The following is a 23,311-nucleotide window of genomic DNA, read 5'->3' as shown; positions in this document are numbered from 1 at the left end:
ATTTAATGGCAAGTTTTCATGTAGGATTTCTTCTTCCAATGTGGAGTGAAAAAGATTAACTCTGAACTAGTGCAGCCGGTTCAGGTAAAAAGAACAGACCTATTGTCAGTCTTCTCTCTGTTTTTAGACACGAGAGTCATGTAAGTAAGGCTTGAGCACAGTTTATAGTTGTTTCGATATAATCTCGACGGACTTTTTCGATCGCTACAGCTTTTTCTCCATGGAGATAGAATAATTGCAGATAAAAATTGAAGAAGCGAATACGTGTGCGTAAAGTGTAAATATAAAAAAAAAAACATTCTATTCCCAAAGAATCGGATTAATTAGCGAGGGTGTGACGCGTTAAAATGGACGAAGCAAAATTTTTGAAAAGGTGAGGACGGTCGCCGCATCTGTCAAAAACGATGTCGGTCATCTGTCAAACACATATGATTATTTTTGTTCGTATAAAGCATCGTGATTTGTTCGAAGTGTTCAACATAGCGTACATATATTTTTGTGCATAGCAAAACGTAATTAGTAAATAGAGCAGCTTTTTCAATAAGTTTTTCTTGATATTAAAATATTTAGGAAAGTAAGATCTGGAACGCTGGATGTTCATCCAACGGAAAAAGCTCTAGTAGTGAATTACGATGTAGAAGCATTGATTTTAGGTGAGCTAGGAGATCCCATGCTTGGTGACCGTAAGGTGAGATTTATTTATTTTTTTTTTTTTTATATAAAAGAACAGAAATGTTGAACAATTTATTTGATTTGGTACACTGTGGTTTTCACATTATTTGTTTCATATTCTACAACATAGGAGTGTCAAAAGATAATCAGACTAAAAAGTTTAAATGCAGATACAAATGTTTCTCTTTTGGCCAAAGAAGTAATAGAGAAGTGTTCATTAATACATGAATCCAAGTTACACGAAGTCGAGCAGTTAATTTATTATTTACAAAATCGTAGGACCAATGATACCAGAGGTAATGTAATTTATGTGTGTCCTAGAGATATTTTTGCTTGTATCTTAAATTTTGGAATTTTATAGGTAACGATAGTAATTCTCAACCACCAAGACCAGTATCATCAAATTCAGTAACCACAGAAAACAGCGAGATTGAACGTGCAGTTATAAGCAATGTTGACAATTACATTGAATTATTATACGAGGAAATACCGGGCAAGATTAAAGGTTCATCGTTAATTTTGCAATTAGCGAGAGTACCTGATAATCTATTAGAATTAACAAAAAATGGTAATTTGTTATATGTTCTATAATTGTTACATATTTTTTATTTACACACTAATTTGGAGTAATAATTGCAATTATTACGACAAAAATAATTACACTAAAAATATATACAATGTTATCGCTCAAATATCTGTTAATTAACATCTATTCTAATATCACCAATAATATAATAGAATTCTTTTTTTTTTTTTGGTACAGAATCGTTATTAAGTGCATTAGCTCGAGTTCTAAGAGAAGACTGGCGGCGCAGCATAGAACTGTCTATAAACATTATTTACATTTTCTTTTGCTTCTCGACGTACAGCCAGTTTCATAATATTGTGCTTGAATACCGAGTAAGCGTTACGATCATCATACACTTATAAATAATAATCCATATTGCTGGGAGATATTTTATAAATTTTGTTTTTACAGATCGGTTCTCTTTGTATGGATATAATTGACTTTGAATTGCGCCGTTATGATCAGTGGAAGGAAGATATGGAGAAACGCCGAAAACAGTTCGAGAACACTACCGGTTTGACATTTTTTCCAGCGACCAATAACGACAACTGCGATAGAAAAATAAGGATTATCGACGATATCTGGAATATGGACGGTCCATTGGATTACGAAGTAAAACGACGATCCACAGAAATATCTGTAACTGTATCTGAGAGCGATATTAAGAAGTTGAAAGAGGATCTCGAGAAAAGCCGCAAGAAATTTAAGAGTTTAACCAAAAAGCAGGAACAATTGTTGCGAGTCGCGTTTTATCTTCTTCTAAACATCGCCGAGAATGCTATGGAAGTTGAAAGAAAAATGCGCAAAAAGAATATCATAGGCATGTTGATTAAAACATTAGACAGAACGAATACAGATCTGTTGATATTGGTTGTCACGTTTTTGAAGAAACTATCCATCTTTCGTGAAAACAAAGATCTTATGGTAATATTACATCAATATTTACTTATTTTTAAAAATTTATAGGAAAGAGAATAAAAATGTGTATATATTTATTGTTATATACAGGCAGAAGAAAATATTATAGACAAATTACCGAGACTTTTACAAAACAATAATGCCGATCTTGTGTTAAGTACTTTAAAACTGTTATTTAATCTTTCTTTCGATGTCAAGTTGAGAGCAAGAATGATTAGAGTTGGTATGTTACCGAAATGGATAAAATTACTTAGCCAGGGTAAGGGTAAACAAATTAATAAAACTGATAAAAAATTTAAATTTATTTTTTTGTAAATATATAAAGTCACGAGTCATTTATGTGTGTTTACAGCTGATGTTAAAAGCAAAAGTACAATACTGGGATTACTTTATCACGCCAGCATGGATGATAAGGTAAAAGGAATGTTTGCAAATATAGATTGCATTCCAATGGTATGTACAAAACTCCGTGAAATGTTTAAATAAATTTTAGAAGCTATTTTATATATCAATGTGATGCACACGCGTGTATATATATATATATATATTTTTTTTTTTCATTCAACAGATAACAAACATGATACTAAATTCTGAAGATGAATACATAAGATCCGAGTTGATAGCACTCGGTATAAACTTAGCTATCAGCAACAAGAATGCACAACTGATGGTCGAAAATAATCGTTTGCAAGATCTTATAAAAGTCGCGTTCAGAAATCAGGACGCTCTCATAATGAAAATGATCAGAAATATTTCTCAACACGAATCGACGAAAGAAAATTTTGTCGTGAGTTGAAGCGTGAATACAAAGTTGTACCGTGTGTTTTTCATCGTCTTAATTTGATTTCTCAAATTTGTTGCATTTATAATAACAGGAATTTGTGGGTGATTTTGCTATGGCCTTGACCCAATCTGATTCTCAAGATTTTGTGCTAGAAGTGATTGGTGTGTTGGGCAATTTGGAGTTACCTGACTTGGATTATTCTCAAATCATTCAACGTTGCAATCTTATCCCATGGATACGCAATAATCTAGTTCCAGGTGTGTCTTTTTTTTTTTTCTATTTCTTTTTCCATCTCAAATTCTTTCTTCACATATCTTTGGTGTAAAATTTTCATTTATTAAATATTTTAAATATATTGAAAAAAATACAAAAAAGAAATGTTATTAAAGTTTACTATTTTGTTAACTTTACATTTGCAGGTAAGGCGCAAGATGATTTAGTTCTTGAAGTTATCATTTTTCTGGGCACCGCAGCGTATGACGAAGATTGTGCTCGTTTGTTATGTAAGGCTGATATACTTCTGTCTCTTATCGAACTTCTTAAAGGTACGTATTAAAATTAAATGTACATATATAGATGATAAAACACATAACAAAACTTATAAGGAAAAAACACTATAAATTCTCGTCGCGTTATTATTACAGCCAAGCAAGAGGACGACGAAATGGTTCTGCAAATTATTTACGTTTTCTATCAAATCGCGAAACATGATTCGACCCGTGATTATTTAATTCGAGAGACCGGCAATGGTAATAATCTATTTTCTCAAGTAAAAAATTTGTTGAAAATGCATCGCGTAATAAACTCGCGTAATACTTTTAAACAACAACTTTTTAAATGATGTATAAAATTGTAATACGCATTTGCAGAAGCTCCTGGATATCTGATCGATTTGATGCACGATAAGAATCCTGCAATTAGAAAAGTCTGTGATACATGTTTAGATGTCATTGCTGTAAGTAAACTTCCGTCGAGATGATATTCTCTTAAGCAAATGTGTTTTTTTTTTTTTTTTTATAAATATGTAAGCAATACATTAAATGCCGATTATATTAAACTTTCTAGATGTGCGATAAAAACTGGGCTGCCCGTATAAAAGTAGAGAAATTTCGGTCGCACAATCAGCAGTGGTTGGAAATGGTTGAATCTATCGGAGCAGACTCGACCACTCACTTGTTACCGGATGACGACGACAGTTTGTCTCCATTTATCAGCGGCGATCTGCTGAAACATACTATGCTGTTTCCATCTGGTAATATCATCATTTTCTCTATGTCACGGAGTTGCACGATTGTTTGTCATGTTTTTTTTACAAGAAACATTTTCATTCTTGCGCAGATAACGCGGCATCATTTAACACAGACGATGGATTTTCGATTATGAAAAATTCATCCGAATCGTCTGAAAATCCAAGCCGACCTGTCAGCAGGTACGCATGTGACGGTGCAGATATATTTGTGTAATGTTAGATATATAGTCATCCTTTTGAACACACAAATTTTCTATGTAAGGATGTCATTGTCGTGTAAAAAATATCGATCGCATATATTTCAGGTATCGAGATCTCGACGAAATAGGCGAACTCATGGCGCGTTCTAAGTCTCGTATGTCGATTGGTTCAGGTATAGAGGATTTATATTACAATTCTAGAATGAAATTCAGTGATTCGGATAGTTCTCACGTATTAATATGAATCTTAATTCAGATGTTTTAAACGTAGTGATACGTGACTTTTCAAAGACCTTTTCAAAATACATCTATATAGGATATTTTACATTACTTGAACATCATATATGTTTGATATAAAAAAAAAAAAAAAGATGTTTGCTACTATATTTACGAAGATTATGCCTGCTTACAATCGAAGATTTTATTATAATTATACACGATATAGACTGCTTTGATCTCATAGTCGAGTACTTTAGTGCCTTTTATTTTTATATATATATATATATATATATATATATTAATTTATTTATACAAAGTCAGTTATTTTTACAATGTCAGCCTTATACTGATTATATTGTTCTATTGCGTTGCAAGATTAATTAATAGTATTTAATTGAATCTAATCTGATCTCTTTTATTATGTGGTAGGCTTCAGGCAGTCAGAATAGCATAATATATGTGATAAAATTTAGTATTTATTATAGAAGTCTTGTAGTATTTATATTGTCAATATCAGTAATAAAAAAAAAAGACAAGTGGTGATATAAAAATATTAAATAAATCTAGTAATCATTTTAAGATCATTTAAGTCTATCCTTTCTAATTCATCTAATAATTCATAAAATAAGTCAACTAAAAACTCTTCTATCTGATAATAAAGAAATAATTCGAAATATATCAAAGAATAGTTATGAATTATCTTTAACAATGTAAGAAAAAAAAGAAAAAGTTTTAGTACAAGTAACAATATTACTCCTAATTTGAATGGTATAAAAAATGATATGACCATTAATATCATTAATGACGTTAATACGTCTAATACCAATATGTATAATAATACTGACATATTTTTTTTATTACATACACCAAGTGTTTTTGCAATAAAATATATATACAAGCTTCTTTAATATACACGTTTTTTTCACGTTTTCTAGAAAATAACTAGACATACATGTTTCACATCTGTCGTTTTTCGTTGCACCTCTTGTCTTTTTACAGTAGAAATTTATCGCATTAATAATAAGATGATATTTTATTATATAATTAAATCAGTAAAAAAATATGCATGATGACATAGCTATTGTTATAGCTAATAATCCTCTACGAAATAAAATAACTTATGATATAAATCTCATAGCCTGTTAATTAATGATTCGTTTCAGGTGACTTCCTTAAATCCGATTCCTTATTCTATACGAATCGAATTTAACAAAAAGAAAAATCTGTCACGGTTTTGGTCTGTTGTTGGAACTTAAACTTTTGCGTATGATACATTCTCTAGGTCGAAATACGACGGTGTAACTGTTGTCTCCATCTGTGAAGAATGTGTGTTCTTTCAAATTCCAACTTACAGGACTGTCTGCAAATCCCTGTACGTCTAAACTGACCCACGGCAAAGCATTTCGCGACAGTGCATATTCTTTTAACGCATAATATATTTCCTCCACCTTTTTACGTGTAAAGAAACCGGTATATTTTAAATGCTGCATCTGTCCAATGTACATAGAAGGAGAAGGGCATTTATATGTGGTCACATAATCATCAGTTTCTTCATTAAATCTAAAACGACGGTATATATAGTATCCAATATCAATAATCAAAGATAAAGAGATTGTGATTTTTTTTTTAATAGCATAAACATACTGAATATCACCGACACTAAAGACTCCAAGCCATTCAAAGAATCTATCAATATTAGATTCTTCTTGAAGAACTGGTATTGTTAATGAATATTCAATTTTTTGTGAAAACTTTTGATGACAAAGACAAACACTGTAATTGTGTGTGTAAAACCATGCTGCTATAGATGATGGACATATTTTGGTATCTGAAATATTTAAATAATTGAGAAAAATAAATATTACATATTAATGTGGCATGTATTATATAAAGAAAAAAAAAGACAAAAGGAAAAAAAAACATATATATATATATACACATACCTGGTGGATCCCATGATAGTATAACATCAAAGTTCTGTTTGAGTCTCTCTTCTAATGCAACTCGAACTCTTTCGTAATTTTTCTTACCAGGAACGAAAGTTTCGTTTGTCAAGTCAATTCTCACTACTTTTAATAATGCGTATTATTTGTACAAATGTTCAAATTTAATGTTTTATAAGTGTTTAATTTAATATATACATATATATGTATTAAATTAAACACTTATATAGTATCCAATTCTATATAAACTTTATAAACTATGTTTTCTAGATAATTATAAAATCAGTTCTCTATTTAACTCACTGTAACGTGTATGAGGCTTATAATCAAAACAAGAAGGTTTTCCTTCTAACCCAAGAGCTTGATAATCTTCAGTTAATAAAGAAAGTACCAAATGTCCACTTGGAGTTACACAGATCGAATTTTGCAAATCTATTTTATTGTCTATTGTTAGGATACTGACCTCCCCTACAAATATAAGTGTGTTAATAATAGTGTAAAAAAAGAATTCAATCTATATATCTATTAATGAAACAGAATGCTTTTAATTTAAAAAAAAACATCAACTTGATTCTTTTTTTTTTCTATATGATGTATAGTCACAAAATTGTATTTTGTAATATTAACTAAATAAAAATAACTACGTATATATACATTACCATTTTTAACGAAAGCTTCAATAAATTCTCTTTTTAAAAGATCACAAACGCGAAGCGCATTTATTCGATAATACTCCGTATCTTCTGACAAACAATTTCGTAAACTATCCGGAACAATGACTGTGTCGGGAAGCACCACAGATATCTGATATGTAAGAATAATTTTGTAAAAAGTTAAACATTTTTTTTTTTAAATAAAGAGTTACATATAAATTGTGAAATATGTATATATATATATATGTATATTCAGAATAAAAATCTCAGATGTTCATAGTTCTATGCAACATCTAATGAAACATTTAATTAAGTTTTTACGGGTGTTGTTCTATACTGAGTTCAATTTGAGAAGAAAAACTGGATGAACGAAAACTCATTCGTTTCGCGCACCTTATCTAACAACAAAAGTCTCGCCACTTCATAGCCATTGGCCGTAAGCAAGTTTTTCGCCAATCCCGCACGCAACACTATGCCCACTTTGCTCACTTTTCTTCCTCTATGCGCAGTAAAATTCTCTTCTCAAATTGAACGAAGTATATAATAAGCTGCATTCAAGGAATGCATCGAGCTATCGCATTATTCTATTTGTTTTTTTTTTTTATCTAAAGCGATAACAAAGTGACGGAATAGCGCGCTCTTCGGGCCCGAGATATAACACAGCCGTAGATATGTACAAAAATGTAATTGTTAACAAAAACAAAGTTCATCAAAACTTGCCGAATGATTGAAGTAATGCGTTTTAATCACTTCCGGAATCACATCTTTTTCAATGTCTCTTCTATCTATAGAAAAACAATGTTGCGCTGGTTTGAAATTCCATGTTTCCGGACAGAGCATCGTAAACAAAATGAGATCTTTTGAACAACCAAATCTATCACATGTCACGATCGTCACGCGATTACTGTAACTGCACTCTTTCCAAATGGATTGTTGTGTTTAGTCCACCCAACCTGATCTGACGTCTCTCATTTTGTGGCGTTCCGATGATATTCACTGCCGGTACTAAAAATCTATATTTCACATGTGCTATAGATTTCCCAGTACAACGAACATCGGAATGCAGCCTATCTTGTGCTGAAACAAACAAATAAAAAAAAAACAAAAAGCTAAAAACATCAAAAATACTCCCACTCCTGTTAATATTATAAAATCTTAATTTTTTGCCTTTTCGTTTAATTGTATGTTATTCTACGTGGAAATAACAAATTAAAGAATTCAGGTCTCGCTGCCTCGGTAGCGCAGTAGGCAGCGCGTAAGTCTCATAATCTTAAGGTCGTGAGTTCGATCCTCACCCGGGGCAGATTTATCTTTTTTTTATTTTATTTTATTTTATTTTTTTTTTATGAATTTACAAATATAAAATCGAATAATCAGAGTTAATCAAACTTACGTAAGGTAACACGAACTCAAAGTCTTTCTATAATCTCTTATCGCTTTCTATACCCATTTACGGTAAACATTAATAAAAGAAGATTCTTTTGTTACATGTTATCTCATTTTGTGGTATGAGTTCAAAATTGTTCAAAATTGTTCAAAATTGTTCTCGCTGTACAAAAGTTTATCTTACGTATCGTATACTCCGTCACATACGCTTGTTGACAGTCACACATGCGCAAAGCACGGCAGAAGAGAAAAGATATATTACGGAGAAATAATAACGCAAGCTGTCGATCTCGACAATGGATCTTTATGGCCGTATCGGATTACAGATTTGGGATTGGAATTTGATCAAAGTTTTTAGCAGCTCATCAAGCAGAATTCACTAAACTCGAGAGATTAGCTTTTATTTCACTCCGATTGGTTAAATTCAAATTCAATCTGAGATCCCAATCCATAGTGATACGAGTTTTAAACTTCCCCAGAAAATATTATTCGCGTTCGGCATTGCAAAACCGAGAGATTGGAAGTGCAAATCTGAACGCAAATACAGCGCAACTGACCAATCGCATTGAGTTTAGAAATTTTTGAGGTAAACACTCCGACATCTTCGATTTGCAATACCGAACGCATAAGTCTTTGTAAAAGTTTCATCGAATGTCTTCTTTTAGGGTTACGACTTCTTGTGTGTACGTATACATAGGCTTATCTCACCGGGTATTCCCGCAAACACTTGGTTTTAGTATTGCGCACGAGAACTTATCGAGAACATGATGCTCGAGAGATACGAGTTACTTCGTCGAGACTTCCTCAGCATAGGTGAACCTTATGTCAACAGTGATGGTTTGGAGAAACTGAAATGCTGTTATGTAAATGAAATTGATTCCAAACGCAAATTGAGTGAAGTAAAGGACCTCAAGACGCTTATAAGATTGCTAGAAAAACGAGACATTATTAGTTATGATAACATAAAAGAATTGCAAAATATATCAAAGACATTTGTTGGAGAATCAAACTTGAAAAACAAATTGCTCGAGTATGAGAATTGGCTGGAGAAGAATACACCTTTGTGCAATATGTATGAAAACGATGAAGGTGAGAATTTTCTGATATTTAATTGAAAACTTGATGAAGAATATGTAGTAAAAATAAAAACTTAAAAAAATAGTTTTGGCTTGTCAGAAACTTTTATACAAGTTGTTCGCAAAATTTAAAATAACAGTTACAAATAACAGCACAAGATCTGAGATTCTTATTAATATTATTTTTTTATTAGCTTATGCTGTGAACAATATTGATATTTTATATAATATGTTATTTGCATTTTACACAGTTCCAATATTACGAAAGCAACAAAGTAGTACAGGAAGAGATGTGGCATCAACATATAATTCTCTGAATAATTTGCATCAATTGCCAACACAAAACTCTTTTAATCAGAGAAAAACAATGTTACAACAAATAGGTATATTCACCTTAGATTATACAACATAATTATTTTTTCTTCTGTATACATGTTCTCAGTTTAGAAAAATGTATGTTTTTTTTTTTACAGTGTTGCTACAAATCAAAGACAGACTGGGTCGATCTTGGAGAGATGTTGCTAGATATTTAGGAATTAAAGAATGTGAAATTGATGCTGTGCAAAGTAAACATCCTTATGATTTGAGGGAACAAAGTTATGAGGTAAAATTCATGCAACTAAGATATATGTATGTATATATATTACTTATCTAAACAACAGACTAAATTGTGATTACCGTTTATAGATATTAAACATGTATATGTCACAATCTGACACAGAGCATTGGGAACTAAATTTAACACGGGCTTTAGAAAAAGGAAGACGTAGGGATCTAAAAGAACTTGTAGAAGAATTAATATCAAAAAATAAGAGTACGTGATATTATATATATATATAATTTATACATATTTTTGCAATAAACCTCACTTTATTTTTTCTAAATATGCTTTATACTTTATGCTATTGATCAGTAATATAATTGTATGTAAGAATTTAATAATGTAACAAACACATAAACATGGACAATTTACCTAAAAATTATAGGTGATATATAAATAAAGACTAATATATAAGTCTCTAATTATTTGCTGAATAGTTTTGTTAATATAATTAGCATATTACTGCAAAAAATAGAATTGGGTGCTGTATTTTAATATAAATACTATATATATGTATATATATGATAAATTTATATAATTTACACATATATAAATTACACACCTTAAATATGTTAAGTAACTATATCTTACAAATTTCAATACGAATTAAAAGCAATCATTGCTTAATTTTATTATCTGACTGAGACTTTATTCATCTTGATAAATTATCAAATTAAGTGCTTACTACAAGAAAAAACAAAAGCAAGTATTGAAGATTAATATTTAATAGAGATAAATTCAAATAGACCTAATACCCTTTGGATAAGGGTTAATAGGTATTTTATAAGAACTTATACTTTTTATAAGAACTTAAAAAACTATAAGAATTTATTTGTTGAAAAATGTAAAGTTCTTATACAAATTACAACCAAATATACAAGTCCATTATGTAAACACTTCGTGTCAGCCACAAAAAAATACAGCAGCCCATGTGCATCTCTGATCACTAGTGTATATATATAATAGATCTTACACTAAAATTTTATCAAAGTTTTATGCTAATATCAATCTATTTCAACATATATTTATTGAGTTTTACTTGATTTTTGTCGTTACTACAGAAATATGACGACGCAACATGCTTTCAAAACAACAAGATTTAATTTTTTTCAATATAAATTCAGCAAAAAATTAATGCCAATTATATTAATACTTTAATTATGTTAATATCTCAAATGAAAAGTTTTCTTATTAATATCTTAATGAGAACAATGTAAATATGATATCAATAATAATTTAGCGGTGTTTATAATGTATAAGTATTTTTTGTTTGACTTCCAGTTTTAACCATAGTGTCCTTATGTACTTGATATCCCATAGTTGTTTTAGATGTAATTTTTAATCTTTCTTTCAATTTGCGACTGAAATTAAAGTTGCTTATTTATACTAAGAAACAATTAAAAAAGTATGCTGTATACAAATAACAGCAAATCTCAATTTCTTACCCTATTTCCATAACACTATCCGCAGATTCTGCATTCGATGTCCAAACACCAAGTTTGTCACCTTTTGGCCTGACATTTACCACAGCCCCGCAAACGTCATCAGAATATTCATCAAATGCTTCTCCAATCATACAAAGCAAAATTTCTAACCAAAAATTATCTAAATCCGTGGCTCTTTGCTTCTTTTCTAAATTTATTAACCATCTTCCTCCGGATTTATTTTGATTGTCTTCCCACATAGGTCGAATTCCTTGCTTAAACATGCTATAGTCACATCCTTGCCTCAACTCGGAGGCAGTTTTAATATGATTGTACAAGCTGCGCACACAAGCAAAAGGTTTTTTTTTATATCACTCAGTTCGTGTCACTTTCATATCGGCATAAACTTATTACATGTATCTCAAAATAAAAGAAAAAAAAAAAAAGGATCGGCATAGGCATTACCTCCAGAAGTCTTCCGCCGTATCAAAACTCGTGATCTCACGCTGGCTCTCCTCCCATGTTTTATTCCTGTCTGGTTCGTAATACCATAAGGTCCAGGTATTTTGCAACGGATGCTTGATTAAGTATTCAGGCGAGAATTCACCGGTAGTGGCTACCTCAGTATTTTGTTTTCGATCAATTTCCTAAAAAAAAAAAAAAAAAGGAAAATTCTCATTGCTCTTCTGTATCATGTGTATTGAATTCTCTGGTCTGAACTTCGCGAATACGATCACACCGGCTGGCGAATTACAAAGCGACCTTACCGCCTTGCCCGCGGTAACCTATACAGTGATATTACCGTGAACATTTCTTCGCAAATCTCTTATCTATTGCAATATTTGCGTGTACTTTTGGCAACGCAAATTATTTATTGGATCAACGAACGGCGGCCGAGAGGCACTTCTACGAGCGTAAAAAAAAAAATGAAATATCTTTCTGCGGCGAACCGTAAAAGCGGCGATCTAAGATCACTTTCTCACACGGCGGATCACATCCGCAACGCGAAAGGAGGGAGAAGAAAACGTAGAGGGAGGAGAGAGGATGCGGGAGGAGGAGGTTACCGAGAAAGGATCCACGCTGTTACACACGGAACCCGAGACCGTTTTCGTCGCCGTAATCGGCATTGATTTTCCCAGCATCTTTCCGCGCCGAAAATCAAGACAAAATCATTAATAATCACACAGCAATACCTCGAGCTCCTCCGAAATGCTGGTAGCCATGTCACCGCAATATGCACACCCGCTCTGTGATAGACTCAAACTGGCAGCATGTGTCGGCAACGCACGACAAACGCTTACCGCTGGCGATTTTACACGACTCTCATCTCTTCGGGTAAACTCGGCCAGGAACGTATAGACAACTCGGCCCTTCTCTCCTACTTTCCTGTAAACGTGTCTCATGTGAAGTTGTTTTTTTTTTTTGTTTTAAGCTTTTTTTTTGTTCCGTGTGTTTATACAGAAAAATGATTGACGTTCGATCCGACTGACGTTTCTACATAACATATGTAGATTCTGCCTCTCTACGTAAAATCATAATAGACTGAGTTCAATGAGAGAAGAGAATCGATTGTGTGATGAATAACGACACAATAATTAACAAAACAATAATTCGCGCTTAAAAAAATTGACTGATTATTTAATTTGCTTGCTATAAGGAACGCGTTCGCTTTGGCGTTTGAGCGTCCGTCAGTCTTCATTGTTCTTTAAATATCGAACAAAGATATAGACCGAGACGCGCTCTCTCAAAACGCGTGAGCGTCCAAAGCGCTCAAGGTTACTTCGACCTCGATATATGTATATCCGAATATCAACCGACGACATTGAACTCTACGAGTAATGATGATGTTAAGAAGAACATAACTCACAAGCCAATTCTAATAATTGGAATTGATCAAAATTGATTCTGAGAACTGGTTTTATTCTGTCGTCCGATTGCACTTTTGAAATTCACCAAGCCGGCGTTGAACCGGCCAATCTCGATTGACAGGAAATCAATTTTAATTACTTACTAGAAGCAATTAAAAGTTAAATTAAAAAGAGCTGACATTTCGCGCGCGAGCTCGCTCGTGCGAAACATCAAACAGCAAATAAAACCAAAAAAAAGCAAAACTCATTGGCCATTGATCGGTTTGGCCAGAGAGAAGACTGGAGCCCGACCAGGCCCGTAAGAGCCTGAGCACAATAGAGACAATATTAAGAATAGGAATTAAAAACAACGGTTAAATGTGTAATGCGCAATGCGAAAAAGTAATATATAACATAAATGTATATAAATATAGGCTGTATATAATGCATCCATCATCTTTTGTCAAAGGTAATCGATCTTTCGTCGAAGGTCATTGACCTCTCGTCAAAGTTCATTGACCTCTCGTCAAAGTTCATTGACCTTTCGTCGGAGGTCATTGACCTCTCGTCAAAGTTCATTGACCTCTCGTCAAAGTTCAAAGTTCATTGACCTCTCGTCAAAGTTCATTGACCTCTCATCGGAGGTCATTGACCTTTCGTCGAAGGTCCTGTAGCTGCCAATGTGCATTACTCACCATGGACATTGCGCTGGTTTTCAGGGAGAAAAAGCAATACACATTCTCTTATGGCCGCTCTCAGTCTTTTTTTTTTCTGGTTTGGTTAATCAATGGGATTCGTGAATTTCAACATAGTTTTAAAAATTCTTTATTTGATGTCCAATCATACAGAAAGAATTGTCACGACGAAATAAAATGGCATCTTATCCGCTTTGTTACGCACCTTAGACCTTAGCTTCCGTCCATAGAACGCGCTGACGCGGCAATGCCGCTAGCGTGCTTTTGTATTGATTCCACTGGCAAGAGCCAAACAGGACGCAGCCTTGGAGTATCGCGTGATTTAAGATTTCGTTCTGATTGGTTCTCCCAATAAACCATTAAGCTCATTCTACATTAAGCGCAAGATGCAATCGCAAGTAGCAGGTCTCGTGAAATTGACCAATCACGCTGGTTGATTTGATCAATGCGATTAGTCAATTCCGTTCGTGATCTACTTGCGTTTGCGTCTTGCGCTTGATGTAGAACAGGCTTTACAAGACACGCACAAGAGAAAAATAGTATCCGATTTATCACCGAAATTCTGCATCGAGGAAACAAGTTGCGTCACAGGAGACTCTGTTGATTTCAAGTTTCGGGACATATAGAGAAGAAGTACGAAAAAAATAGATTTCTCTGTCTAATCTCTTCCGAGAACACTGCTTTTTTTTTTTTTTACAACAACTATAGGACATTGCCGATATATAGAGGTCTGCGACGACGAATTTTATTTCGTGAAACGAAGGTAAAAAAAAAGTGTATTGTTTATATTTCGTATAAGGTAAATACGATACGTGTACAAAATGTGAGTAAATGGATATTTTCTTGTTTTTATCGCTCTTAGCGCTTTTGTTAATAATAATATTTGTATATAGAATATACATACATATTGATTTATGCAATCACATGTCAAATATTAATGCAGTATTAATATCGAAATTTGCTTATATATATAAATAACAATACAACTCGTGGAATAACGTGACACTCGGAAATACAAACGTAATTATGAAAATGTAGTCTTTATTAAGTGAACACTGATATGTATGCATATAATTTTCACAATTTAATAATAATAATATACGCGCGAGAGATTTGGAACAATTAAATATAATACGCACTTCTCTAGATCGAATAACATATCATTGCTAAAGAACATGACTACCACACTTTTGTACTATAGGTAGTTCCCCCATAGGATATATGTCAACATGTCCCTCTCTCTTCTCCTTTTCTCCCCGCGTATTGTTATTTGATCCTAGAAAACCCAATTGTAAATTATCAATTAAATTTTTTTTACGTTTTTTGGACCTCACATCATACTCTCTGGTTTGAGGAGTCATCTATTTTAAGATTTTTTTATCAAAAACAAAAAAATAGATACAAAAATTTAGATAATTTAACACACGCTGAAGTATTCTACTGCCATGTATAGCAAAGTGAGGTTTTTCTTAGAAAATTAAAAAATGTGGGATACGAAATTGTTATTTGAAAAAAAAAAAAATGTTTAATTCGTGAGAAACTAAAAGAAGTACTAACAATTTTGATTTTATTTCAAGATCCTTGTGTGGGAACGTTTACAAACAAAGTTTCTTGAAAGCTTTGTGTTTAATGTGAGATATGCCTGATAACTAATTTAATTACAAGCGAGTGCTGTGTTCGTTGCACACTGATATGATTTATTATCAATTGATCACTGTTTGATGACACATGTATATAAATTGCAGGTTTTTTTTTTTTTTTTTTGATTTTTATTAAATTGTCGAAAAGCAGAGTTAAGGATCTCTCTATATTTTAATAAAAGTGCTTATGACGCACATTCACGATCTTTACACAATCATTCTCGAACGCTACTACACATTTAATTATTTAAATATTTCTTTTCTCGGAAGTACATGTGAGACAAATTTGTTTCTCAAAATGACATAAGAAGATTCACATAGGCGCAATACGCTCTCTCCTCACCAATATACTCTCTGTTTCCTTTGCGACCAATGTGTGTGTGCTCTCATTTTAAAAAATATAAATATATATGCAGTATTAATTATATATAACTATAAATTATCTGTTTTACTTACATACTTTTGCGCACCCATCAATTTTTCAAGTGTGCCCCCTGTGTGGACACACGCCGATAACTAACATTAATCGAAAGCTCATACGTACTTTTCACGCATACATAACAAATTTTATTTCACTACTGAGAGATGTCACCGAGCGGAGAGAGAACGCCACGAACGTGTGATTATACAAGTCCTCTCCCATGCAAGTGTTTTATAGGCCGTGATTGACTAGTTTACGACGCGTTACGGTTTTTCTATTTAGAAAATATGAATTAAAAAACTGAAGAGAGAAACAATTAAAGAGTACGTATAGTGATAAAATCATTTGCGATACAAACTTCGTTGGTGTTGAATGGCCCCAATCTGAAAACAAATATATACATATACATATATATCTATATATATATATATATGTATGGAAACACACAAAAATATATGATTCCGCTATGGATTCTTTCGTTCGCAAAATTCATTCATCGCGTACGTATATTTCGTCGTCTTACCAGTTGTAAAAATTGCTTTACTCGTTTCGTGGAATGTCTCAGAGATCATTACGAGACGAGTCTCTGGATCAATACACATACAAATTACATCCGTTGAGCATTATCCGTGTACACGCACATCAGGTACATCCATTTAACGTGTTCGTCGTGCATCCGTGTGCTAAAACGTCTTTTTTTCACACCAAACCAATATTTTCATGTTAGGCCAATATTTTCATGTTATTTCTACAAATAATAATAGTTTATTTACAAGTAGAATTGCGAGGTTCTCTTGTTCGATGAAATTATTTTTATCGTGTGTATATTATAAAATGTTTTTGTACACATACAAATGTCACTGACATCATCATTAATCGCTAATGTCGTACCTTTTCTTCGACGATACTGCTTGTCGACGGCACTCTTTGCAAAGAATCTACCCTTCTCAGTCTTCCCTCGACAACTTCGGTAGTATCGGAGTTGCTCATGGTTACCTGTACGGTTTGCGTTAAAGATGTGTTCACGTGTCGCATCTTGATCAAAGGCGGATTTCGGGATTGCGGTAATGCAAATGCCCGTCTGAGTGCGCCTCGCGGTGGCGACGGCGGTGGATACGATATGCCTGGTGACACATCATCGATACGAATAAATAACGATTAGTTTTTTCAAGTGTCAGAACGAAGAATTTTTGTTTTTTTTTTTATTTTTATTTTTTATTTTTTTATTTTTTTATTTCATGTCTTTACTCGAGAAAATAAAGATACAACTTTTTAACAGTGCGTTATTTTATTTGAAATATAGAGTTGTCCGTTGATAATGTTTGTTGGAGAACTTTTTGTATTATTAAGTAATAACACGCTAATACTTTCTTTGAATAAAATTTACATTAAAGCTACACTACAATATCTTCGATATATTTCTATTACGTTGTCTCGCCTCTCTGCATTGATAACAATTCTAAGACACTACTTCTAAGAAGCAAACGGCATCAAACGTAATGCCGTTGAAATTGATTTGCGAAGTGCCTTATGTTCTTGATACTCGCATTAACTACTGATCTAATTGGTGTGCACTCGGATACGTAGATATCGTTGACGAGCGTCATTGAAACTCGGCCTCGGACGAGTGTGACAAACGTAAGCACAGAGATCGGCGTCGATAATCGCTACCTCGTTGTCCTGGTGAGAGGAGGGTGTCCTTGTTCTTCGTCATCTGCGGCACTAACAGCAGCGAGTTCGGCGGCGCCGACGACACGGTAGAAGTTTGTGGCGAAGTGGTCAGTGTTAAGTTGGGTAACGATCGACCCAGATTCGAATGTGGTACTCGAACGCTCAGCGTGTTCGGTGTCGGTGATTTGCTCAACAATGAGCGCCTGTGTTGTGAATTTGATTAATTAGCTTTGAAGAGACATCGTTAATCATCGATGTGAAATTAAAAACTTGATAGGAGGGGAGAAACGCTCACTTGGTGTGCGCGGATTTTGGTTTGTAACAGGAGGTGGATTCGCCACCTTCCTCCGACGATAACGAGCTCGACGCTCGCGGTGGCTCGTTTGTCTCCACGCTGACGTTTCTGCTCGGTAGAAAACTGCTGCTGCCCGGAGATACGCATTCCATCTCCATACTACCGCTGAAAATTAATATAATATACATTTCTCGCATCATAAACACAATCACACAAATATATAAGCAAGAAACTTCAATGTAATTTTCGAATCATCGAGATACAAATTTTTTTACCTATGACTGTGTGCGAGGCTGCTGGTGTGCGACGCTCTGCTACTGCCGCGCGGTGTTCTCGACAACATACCTTCGTACTCCTCCGTTTCGAAATCACCATTGTCCGCTATACTTGGCTGACCGCTGACGGGTGTGAGATTTATCAGAGACTCGCCGAGCGACGGCACTTTTATCAGAGCGAATTGTTGCTGGGCTTGCTTCAAAGATTCCACCCATGACTGGAAAAGTTGCATAGTTGGTGGTGGCTCAAGACTTCACTTGTTACGTATTAAATATTAAAAACTCTACATTTTATGTCGATTTTTAAACCGCAGTTTTAACTTAATTCTATTGCTTTTTGTTTTTTTTTTCCGCGCGTATTTTGTCGAGTCACCTTTGCTAATTTCGAATCACTAGCACTAAGAATGAAAACAGCCGACAGTGTTCCGTATTCGTGAAGATACGTCAATCCCAAATTGTTGGGCTGTTTCTTGAGTTCGTATATTCGTATACGATCGAGAACGTACGGTTCCCTAATGATCTTCAACATTTTTTTTGTCGACGGTTTGCAGATCAACAGCATGTCTGTCAGTAATAATACATGCACTTCCATCTGAAAGTCAAATTTGAACACAGAATTCAGAGGAACAGTTAAGAGTTTGTTCGGCGAGAATGAGTCGCGAGCTCGCGTATAAACTAACCTTGTTGGTAGTGGCGTCTTTCAACTTCAAATCTCCCTCCCGAAGGAGCGTTCTCTGAGTGTCCTTAGGACATCTGGGCATCGGCGCCGTGGTTATGTCAAAATTTCGATACGGTTTTATCAGTTTTTCCAATTCCTCGTCGCCTTTGGTCTCGACGACGTCGTAACTTTCCAAACGGGAAGCCACACTGTACAATTTATCGGCCTCCTCGTTTCTCCTCAAGGCCGCGTTTACAAACGCCACGAAATCGTCCACGGATTTGATCTGCGTAAATTATATATATACAATTCCTTCAATTTTTTAATCGCTTTCGTGTTCTTTATCAAATACGATAAAAAATTTAAGCAATGTATATATTTATATACACAGAAATATTTGAATTGTAAAAAAATGAATGAATTCGAATCGTGAAGAAATATGCGAGTTTCAAAATAATTCGCGAAAGTGTGTGTTTTTTTTTTTTCGCTTTTGTCGCGAGTTCGAGCAAGTATAAAAAGTTCAGTTTCAATACCATGTGGATTAATTCCGCGCGTTGCCCCTCATTCTCAGTATTCTTATAAACAGCTTGGAGCAAAAGCGTGTACCTAGTCAGTCTTTGCATCGGCATCACCAGTATGTCCATGAGTTTCAGTCGGTTGCAGTCTTTTTGCGTTTCGCACCACTGTAACAGGACAATTTGAACGGGATTTTGTTCTACTCTTACTCAATAAATACAAGTTTTTTGTTTTTTTTGTTTTTTAAACTGTACGTACCACCAGATACGCCGTGAAAAGTTGGTTATCGTTCAATCGGTCCTTGCAATACTGCTGACACTTGCTCTGCTCGGCGCAGTATCTTACGTAAGGTGCGAATGTCTGCTCGAAGGTCTCGAACCCCAGAAGGAGATGACTCGGATCGAGCGGCCGCCCGTTCGATCTCGACACGTTCACCATCATAAGCAGATACTCGGTCCAGAAGTAGCGATTAGCGGCGTAGATATCGAGTATGTTGCTGAAGAGCTTCGATCTGTCAACCTCGTTCAGGATATTCGAAGTTTGCAGATTGCAGAGACACGCCATGAAGAGCTGCGATATATTCACAAACGACGGTCACGTCTCGCGCGCATATTTATGAAGATTGAAAATTCTAATCTCAACGATCGTCTTCGTGTAAATTCTCATTTAAATTTTCACGCGACACTCGTGGCTTATCGCAATGTGTCGTCGATTCGATCGATTTTTTGAATCGTGAGAAACGACGACGAGTTCGGTTTCGCAAAGACATTCGTATTTTATTTTACTTACGTCGGTCACGACCTTTAACGTTTTTATGTAAGTCACTTCGGTCTCGGCCAATTCCCAGAGAGCGGTCTGTTGTTTCGTCTGTTTCTTCGAGAGCAGATCGGAATCCTTAACGATATCGCGCCAGTCCCGCTCCAAACTGTAAAGAACTGGAAACAAGTATCGCAATAATCGCCGAATGAACGAGCAAGCAGCAATAAAAAAAAAAAAAAATACGTTGAAAATCTTCAAAGATTTCGAACGTTGTGTAAAATCGCTAACGAATAAGAAAAACGTCGAACCTTCTTCGTCGAGCGTCATGTCGTGGTACACGTAAACGTTCGGGGGTTTCGGCACGCCGTACTTGTTGTACTCGTCCAATTGGGCCGTCAAGAGATCCATCTTGACGTCCTTGGTGTTGGTGAAAAATCCGCTCCAACGTTGCTTGCTGGTTTTGAATCCCGCGGCGGAACTGCGACCGGAAGCGACCGTTGTGCTACAGTCTCCCTGCGATTCGGCGGTGCTCGTGTCCTTGGGAACGTTGAACAAACCGCTGTTTCGACTTCGATAATTCTGTCGGTGAAAAAAACAAAACCACACACACACCCTTTCTGATTAGCAAACGCGCGCACAGACAAACGCGACGTGCTAAATAATTTGATGCGGTACGAAAACAAACACATAAAGAAAATTGTGTTTTTTTCGCGAACGTATTTGTAGAATGTGTGTACGTGAAAAAAAAACAAAAAAAAAAACAAAAACGTTTAATCGGTGTTGCAAATTTGTAACTTTGACAAAATTGTCAAAGCTGCGATAAGTACGTAGATTGAAATTATTTGTGTTACAAAAAAATCTAGTCTACCAAAACGTACGCTTGTTTTTCCAACGTTTCCGGAGATCAATTCCGCTTTCGGGCACGTCTCTCGGGATTAAAACTTATTTGCGTGTATATACATGTACGTGTGTGTGTACGCGCGCGCGCGCGCTTCCCGGATTGAGTTGTGTTAAACTGGTACGAACGGCGAGAAATGACATTGCTGACCAAGTAAATTCATCTAGTCGCATCTGGCACAAATGAAACGCAGCTGCGCCACGTTGCACGTTGATTCAAATTGGAATGTTAGCGTAAGTAATTGTCAGTTGAACAAGTTAAGCGCTCAACGAATACCAGTCACCAGACGACTATTAAATAAAACAATCGGATGAACAGTCGGAACGTCGTATCAATCACACACGTCATGTTAAAATAAAATAAAAAAAAAAAAAAAAAACTATCGGAAAATTAATATTTACTTCGTATAATAAATATACAGACACTCTTACGATTGAATTAAAAAATGTAATATTGTTAAAAAAACACACAAAACAACTGTATCTAATCATACAATTACATTAATCATGTCGTATTAAATGAGTGAGTTTTTAAAAGTTTTGTTTGTTTTTTTTTTTTTATAGTTCTTCGAGAAAAGTTTCCGCGAGAGAAGATCTCAGAATTCGCGAGAAAGAGAATCTTTGATGTGTTAATCGATGTACGCGTTTAATGGTCGATGCAGTTTTGTTTACGGCGCTGGCTGAATCGTTTCGCAATTTGTCTTTGTCAGTCCAGTTTGTATTGTCGCTTCCGTATCGGGGTATCGCGAGAGAGGGCGAGCAGCACCATTATATTGCTCGCAAATGCTAAAGTGCTTTTTCATCTTCGTGTCGCGAGAGCTTTAGCCGAAAGAAAGCACCGACGGGATAAAGGTTTTTTTTCACATTTGATAAATGATGATACCGTCGATACTCTTTTTTTTTTTTTTTTTTTTTTGTCAAACGTCTCAAGATGTGGACGATTGTCTCTCGCATTCGAGATGCGAAATATTTGCAATGTGTCTCGCAATTTCGAGACACTTCTTCCTAAGAGAATCTTTCGAGAAAATTGTGAAAAAGATGTGACATTCCTTAAACGCGTAAATCGATTAAATATTCTTCAGAATTTCAACGAGAAATCGAGATTTCTCAAAGAATAGTTATAGGAATCGTTATACAATTTATTTCGACAGCGAGATAAGTTAAATATAAGATAAGTCAAATCATCTGGTGTAAGTTAAATATAAAGGTAAGTTAAATATCTGCTTGTGTCTCATCGCGAAAAAGTTTCGTTGCTTTCACTGTGTGTTCTGTGTGCATGTGCGAAATAATAAAAACTTTGAGGGAATTATTATTTGTACGTTGAAGAAAGATCGGAATATATAACGCTATTTACCCCGCTGGTTTTCCACAGTGGCACATTTTGATTTCCTCTTTGACTCGTTGATCGAGAATTCAATTTGTCGTCGGTAACTGAAATGAGAGAAGACAAAATGGTTTCAATTGCGCGACAACATAACGTTTGTGTGTGTTTTATTTTCGTTCGCTTTTTGCTACGTTGTTTTTTACTCATTTCCGACAAAATATTTTATTTCGCGTAATAATAATTTTTTAGTTTTCGATTGATTTAACTTTTAATTGAATCTCTAGTTTCTACATATTCGCGAGCACACGTGTGCAAAAGGATCCGACCGGATTGCGCGAACAAGGACAGTTTCGACGCACATGTAACATTCTTGTAACACGTGAGAACCTCGAGAGAGCTTTTGAACTGCATGCGCGCTCGCCCGGGGCCGTCCCAATTTTGCATTTTGAGAGCTTTTCCATGGTCCAATACATCTATGATGGTTCTCTGACATGCGCAAAAGATCAAAGAATCGAGTGCATTACAAGGATTACGGGTCAATATTAACTCTACTATTATTCGCGGAAAACGGACTCGGGTACTTTTGCCTATTCCTTTGCTTTGTAAAAAAAAAAAAAAAA

The 23,311-nt window shown here is 34.7% G+C and overlaps 5 protein-coding genes and 1 non-coding gene across 13 annotated transcripts in view; 3 read left to right on the top strand and 3 right to left on the bottom strand.

Annotated features, from left to right (window-relative positions):
- Positions 1–159: 159 nt before the first annotated feature.
- LOC109864086 (kinesin-associated protein 3) lies at positions 160–4,761 on the top strand. The gene is made up of 16 exons (XM_020444963.1): positions 160–373; positions 571–688; positions 803–968; positions 1,034–1,240; positions 1,436–1,572; positions 1,652–2,164; positions 2,249–2,417; positions 2,511–2,611; positions 2,727–2,945; positions 3,034–3,199; positions 3,362–3,487; positions 3,587–3,691; positions 3,812–3,897; positions 4,008–4,194; positions 4,281–4,371; positions 4,497–4,761. Exons 1-16 carry the CDS (start codon positions 348–350, stop codon positions 4,633–4,635), a joined length of 2,556 nt encoding a protein of 851 aa, XP_020300552.1. The 5' UTR covers positions 160–347; the 3' UTR covers positions 4,636–4,761.
- Positions 4,743–8,848, bottom strand: LOC109864087 (ribonuclease P protein subunit p40-like). Of its 2 annotated transcripts, none has more exons than XM_020444964.1 (7): positions 8,777–8,848; positions 7,927–8,283; positions 7,213–7,357; positions 6,857–7,021; positions 6,554–6,679; positions 6,255–6,438; positions 4,743–6,170 (listed from the first exon to the last, which is right to left on the bottom strand). In XM_020444964.1, exons 2-7 carry the CDS (start codon positions 8,044–8,046, stop codon positions 5,837–5,839), a joined length of 1,074 nt encoding a protein of 357 aa, XP_020300553.1. In that variant the 5' UTR covers positions 8,047–8,283; positions 8,777–8,848; the 3' UTR covers positions 4,743–5,836. The 2 variants fall into 2 exon arrangements, with proteins under 2 accessions (XP_020300553.1, XP_020300554.1); XM_020444965.1 differs by having other exon boundaries at positions 6,554–6,676.
- On the top strand, positions 8,437–8,509 carry Trnam-cau. Its single transcript has one exon. It is a non-coding gene; the product is annotated as a tRNA-Met (tRNA).
- A 245-nt stretch (positions 8,849–9,093) lies between the features above and the next one.
- Positions 9,094–11,440, top strand: LOC109864088 (fas-associated death domain protein). Its single transcript, XM_020444967.1, has 5 exons — positions 9,094–9,178; positions 9,258–9,681; positions 9,920–10,051; positions 10,142–10,272; positions 10,356–11,440. The coding sequence occupies exons 2-5, from the start codon at positions 9,357–9,359 to the stop codon at positions 10,488–10,490; spliced, it is 723 nt and encodes a 240-aa protein (XP_020300556.1). The 5' UTR covers positions 9,094–9,178; positions 9,258–9,356; the 3' UTR covers positions 10,491–11,440.
- A 28-nt stretch (positions 11,441–11,468) lies between these two features.
- LOC109864085 (eukaryotic translation initiation factor 4E-like) lies at positions 11,469–13,111 on the bottom strand. 2 transcript variants are annotated; one of them, XM_020444960.1, is made up of 4 exons: positions 12,887–13,111; positions 12,159–12,340; positions 11,715–12,032; positions 11,469–11,630 (listed from the first exon to the last, which is right to left on the bottom strand). In XM_020444960.1, the coding sequence occupies exons 1-4, from the start codon at positions 13,094–13,096 to the stop codon at positions 11,516–11,518; spliced, it is 825 nt and encodes a 274-aa protein (XP_020300549.1). In that variant the 5' UTR covers positions 13,097–13,111; the 3' UTR covers positions 11,469–11,515. The 2 variants fall into 2 exon arrangements, with proteins under 2 accessions (XP_020300549.1, XP_020300550.1); XM_020444961.1 differs by lacking the exon at positions 12,887–13,111 and adding an exon at positions 12,496–12,692.
- A 3,543-nt stretch (positions 13,112–16,654) lies between these two features.
- LOC109864067 (pleckstrin homology domain-containing family G member 5) overlaps positions 16,655–23,311 on the bottom strand; it is a 40,794-nt gene continuing 34,137 nt past the window's right edge. For 4 of the 6 annotated variants that reach the window (XR_002251399.1, XR_002251400.1, XR_002251402.1 and 1 more), the window contains 13 exons: positions 22,722–22,798; positions 20,779–21,049; positions 20,501–20,646; positions 19,970–20,281; positions 19,729–19,878; positions 19,218–19,481; positions 18,911–19,129; positions 18,538–18,755; positions 18,263–18,427; positions 17,968–18,170; positions 17,188–17,420; positions 16,820–16,988; positions 16,655–16,679 (listed from right to left, as the gene is read on the bottom strand). Coding sequence is in view for 1 of the 6 variants with exons in the window: in XM_020444912.1 (XP_020300501.1) it covers positions 17,900–18,170; positions 18,263–18,427; positions 18,538–18,755; positions 18,911–19,129; positions 19,218–19,481; positions 19,729–19,878; positions 19,970–20,281; positions 20,501–20,646; positions 20,779–21,049; positions 22,722–22,798 (2,093 nt within the window). In the remaining 5 variants the exon portion in view is untranslated. Of the gene's footprint in view, positions 16,680–16,819; positions 17,045–17,187; positions 17,421–17,558; positions 18,171–18,262; positions 18,428–18,537; positions 18,756–18,910; positions 19,130–19,217; positions 19,482–19,728; positions 19,879–19,969; positions 20,282–20,500; positions 20,647–20,778; positions 21,050–22,721; positions 22,799–23,311 lie in introns of those variants that run through there. The other 2 variants (XR_002251401.1, XM_020444912.1) reach the window with 2 other exon arrangements.

The sequence above is a fragment of the Pseudomyrmex gracilis genome, unplaced genomic scaffold, assembly GCF_002006095.1.
Source record: "Pseudomyrmex gracilis isolate BER0280 unplaced genomic scaffold, ASM200609v1 scaffold_17, whole genome shotgun sequence".
In the NCBI taxonomy this organism is placed as follows: Eukaryota; Metazoa; Arthropoda; class Insecta; order Hymenoptera; family Formicidae; genus Pseudomyrmex; species Pseudomyrmex gracilis.
This window is presented reverse-complemented; position numbering and strand designations above follow the sequence as displayed.

Bases quoted from the DNA above. Each gene is read 5' to 3' on its own strand.
- LOC109864086 (XM_020444963.1), top strand. From the start codon at position 348: ATGGACGAAGCAAAATTTTTGAAAAG. The intron at 1,573-1,651 runs GTAAGCGTTACG...TTGTTTTTACAG, and splicing joins ATATTGTGCTTGAATACCGA to ATCGGTTCTCTTTGTATGGA. The intron at 2,165-2,248 runs GTAATATTACAT...TGTTATATACAG, and splicing joins GTGAAAACAAAGATCTTATG to GCAGAAGAAAATATTATAGA.
- LOC109864087 (XM_020444964.1), bottom strand. From the start codon at position 8,046: ATGCTCTGTCCGGAAACATGGAATTTCAAACCAGCGCAACATTGTTTT. The intron at 7,358-7,926 runs GCAAGTTTTGAT...CTTACATATCAG, and splicing joins CGCATTACTTCAATCATTCG to ATATCTGTGGTGCTTCCCGA. The intron at 7,022-7,212 runs GTAATGTATATA...TTATATTTGTAG, and splicing joins TGAAGCTTTCGTTAAAAATG to GGGAGGTCAGTATCCTAACA.
- LOC109864088 (XM_020444967.1), top strand. From the start codon at position 9,357: ATGATGCTCGAGAGATACGAGTTACTTCGTCGAGACTTCCTCAGCATA. The intron at 10,052-10,141 runs GTATATTCACCT...TTTTTTTTACAG, and splicing joins AACAATGTTACAACAAATAG to TGTTGCTACAAATCAAAGAC. The intron at 10,273-10,355 runs GTAAAATTCATG...TACCGTTTATAG, and splicing joins TGAGGGAACAAAGTTATGAG to ATATTAAACATGTATATGTC.
- LOC109864085 (XM_020444960.1), bottom strand. From the start codon at position 13,096: ATGAGACACGTTTACAGGAAAGTAGGAGAGAAGGGCCGAGTTGTCTAT. The intron at 12,341-12,886 runs GTATTGCTGTGT...TTTTTTTTTTAG, and splicing joins GCATTTCGGAGGAGCTCGAG to GAAATTGATCGAAAACAAAA. The intron at 11,631-11,714 runs GTAAGAAATTGA...CTTTAATTTCAG, and splicing joins GATAGTGTTATGGAAATAGG to TCGCAAATTGAAAGAAAGAT.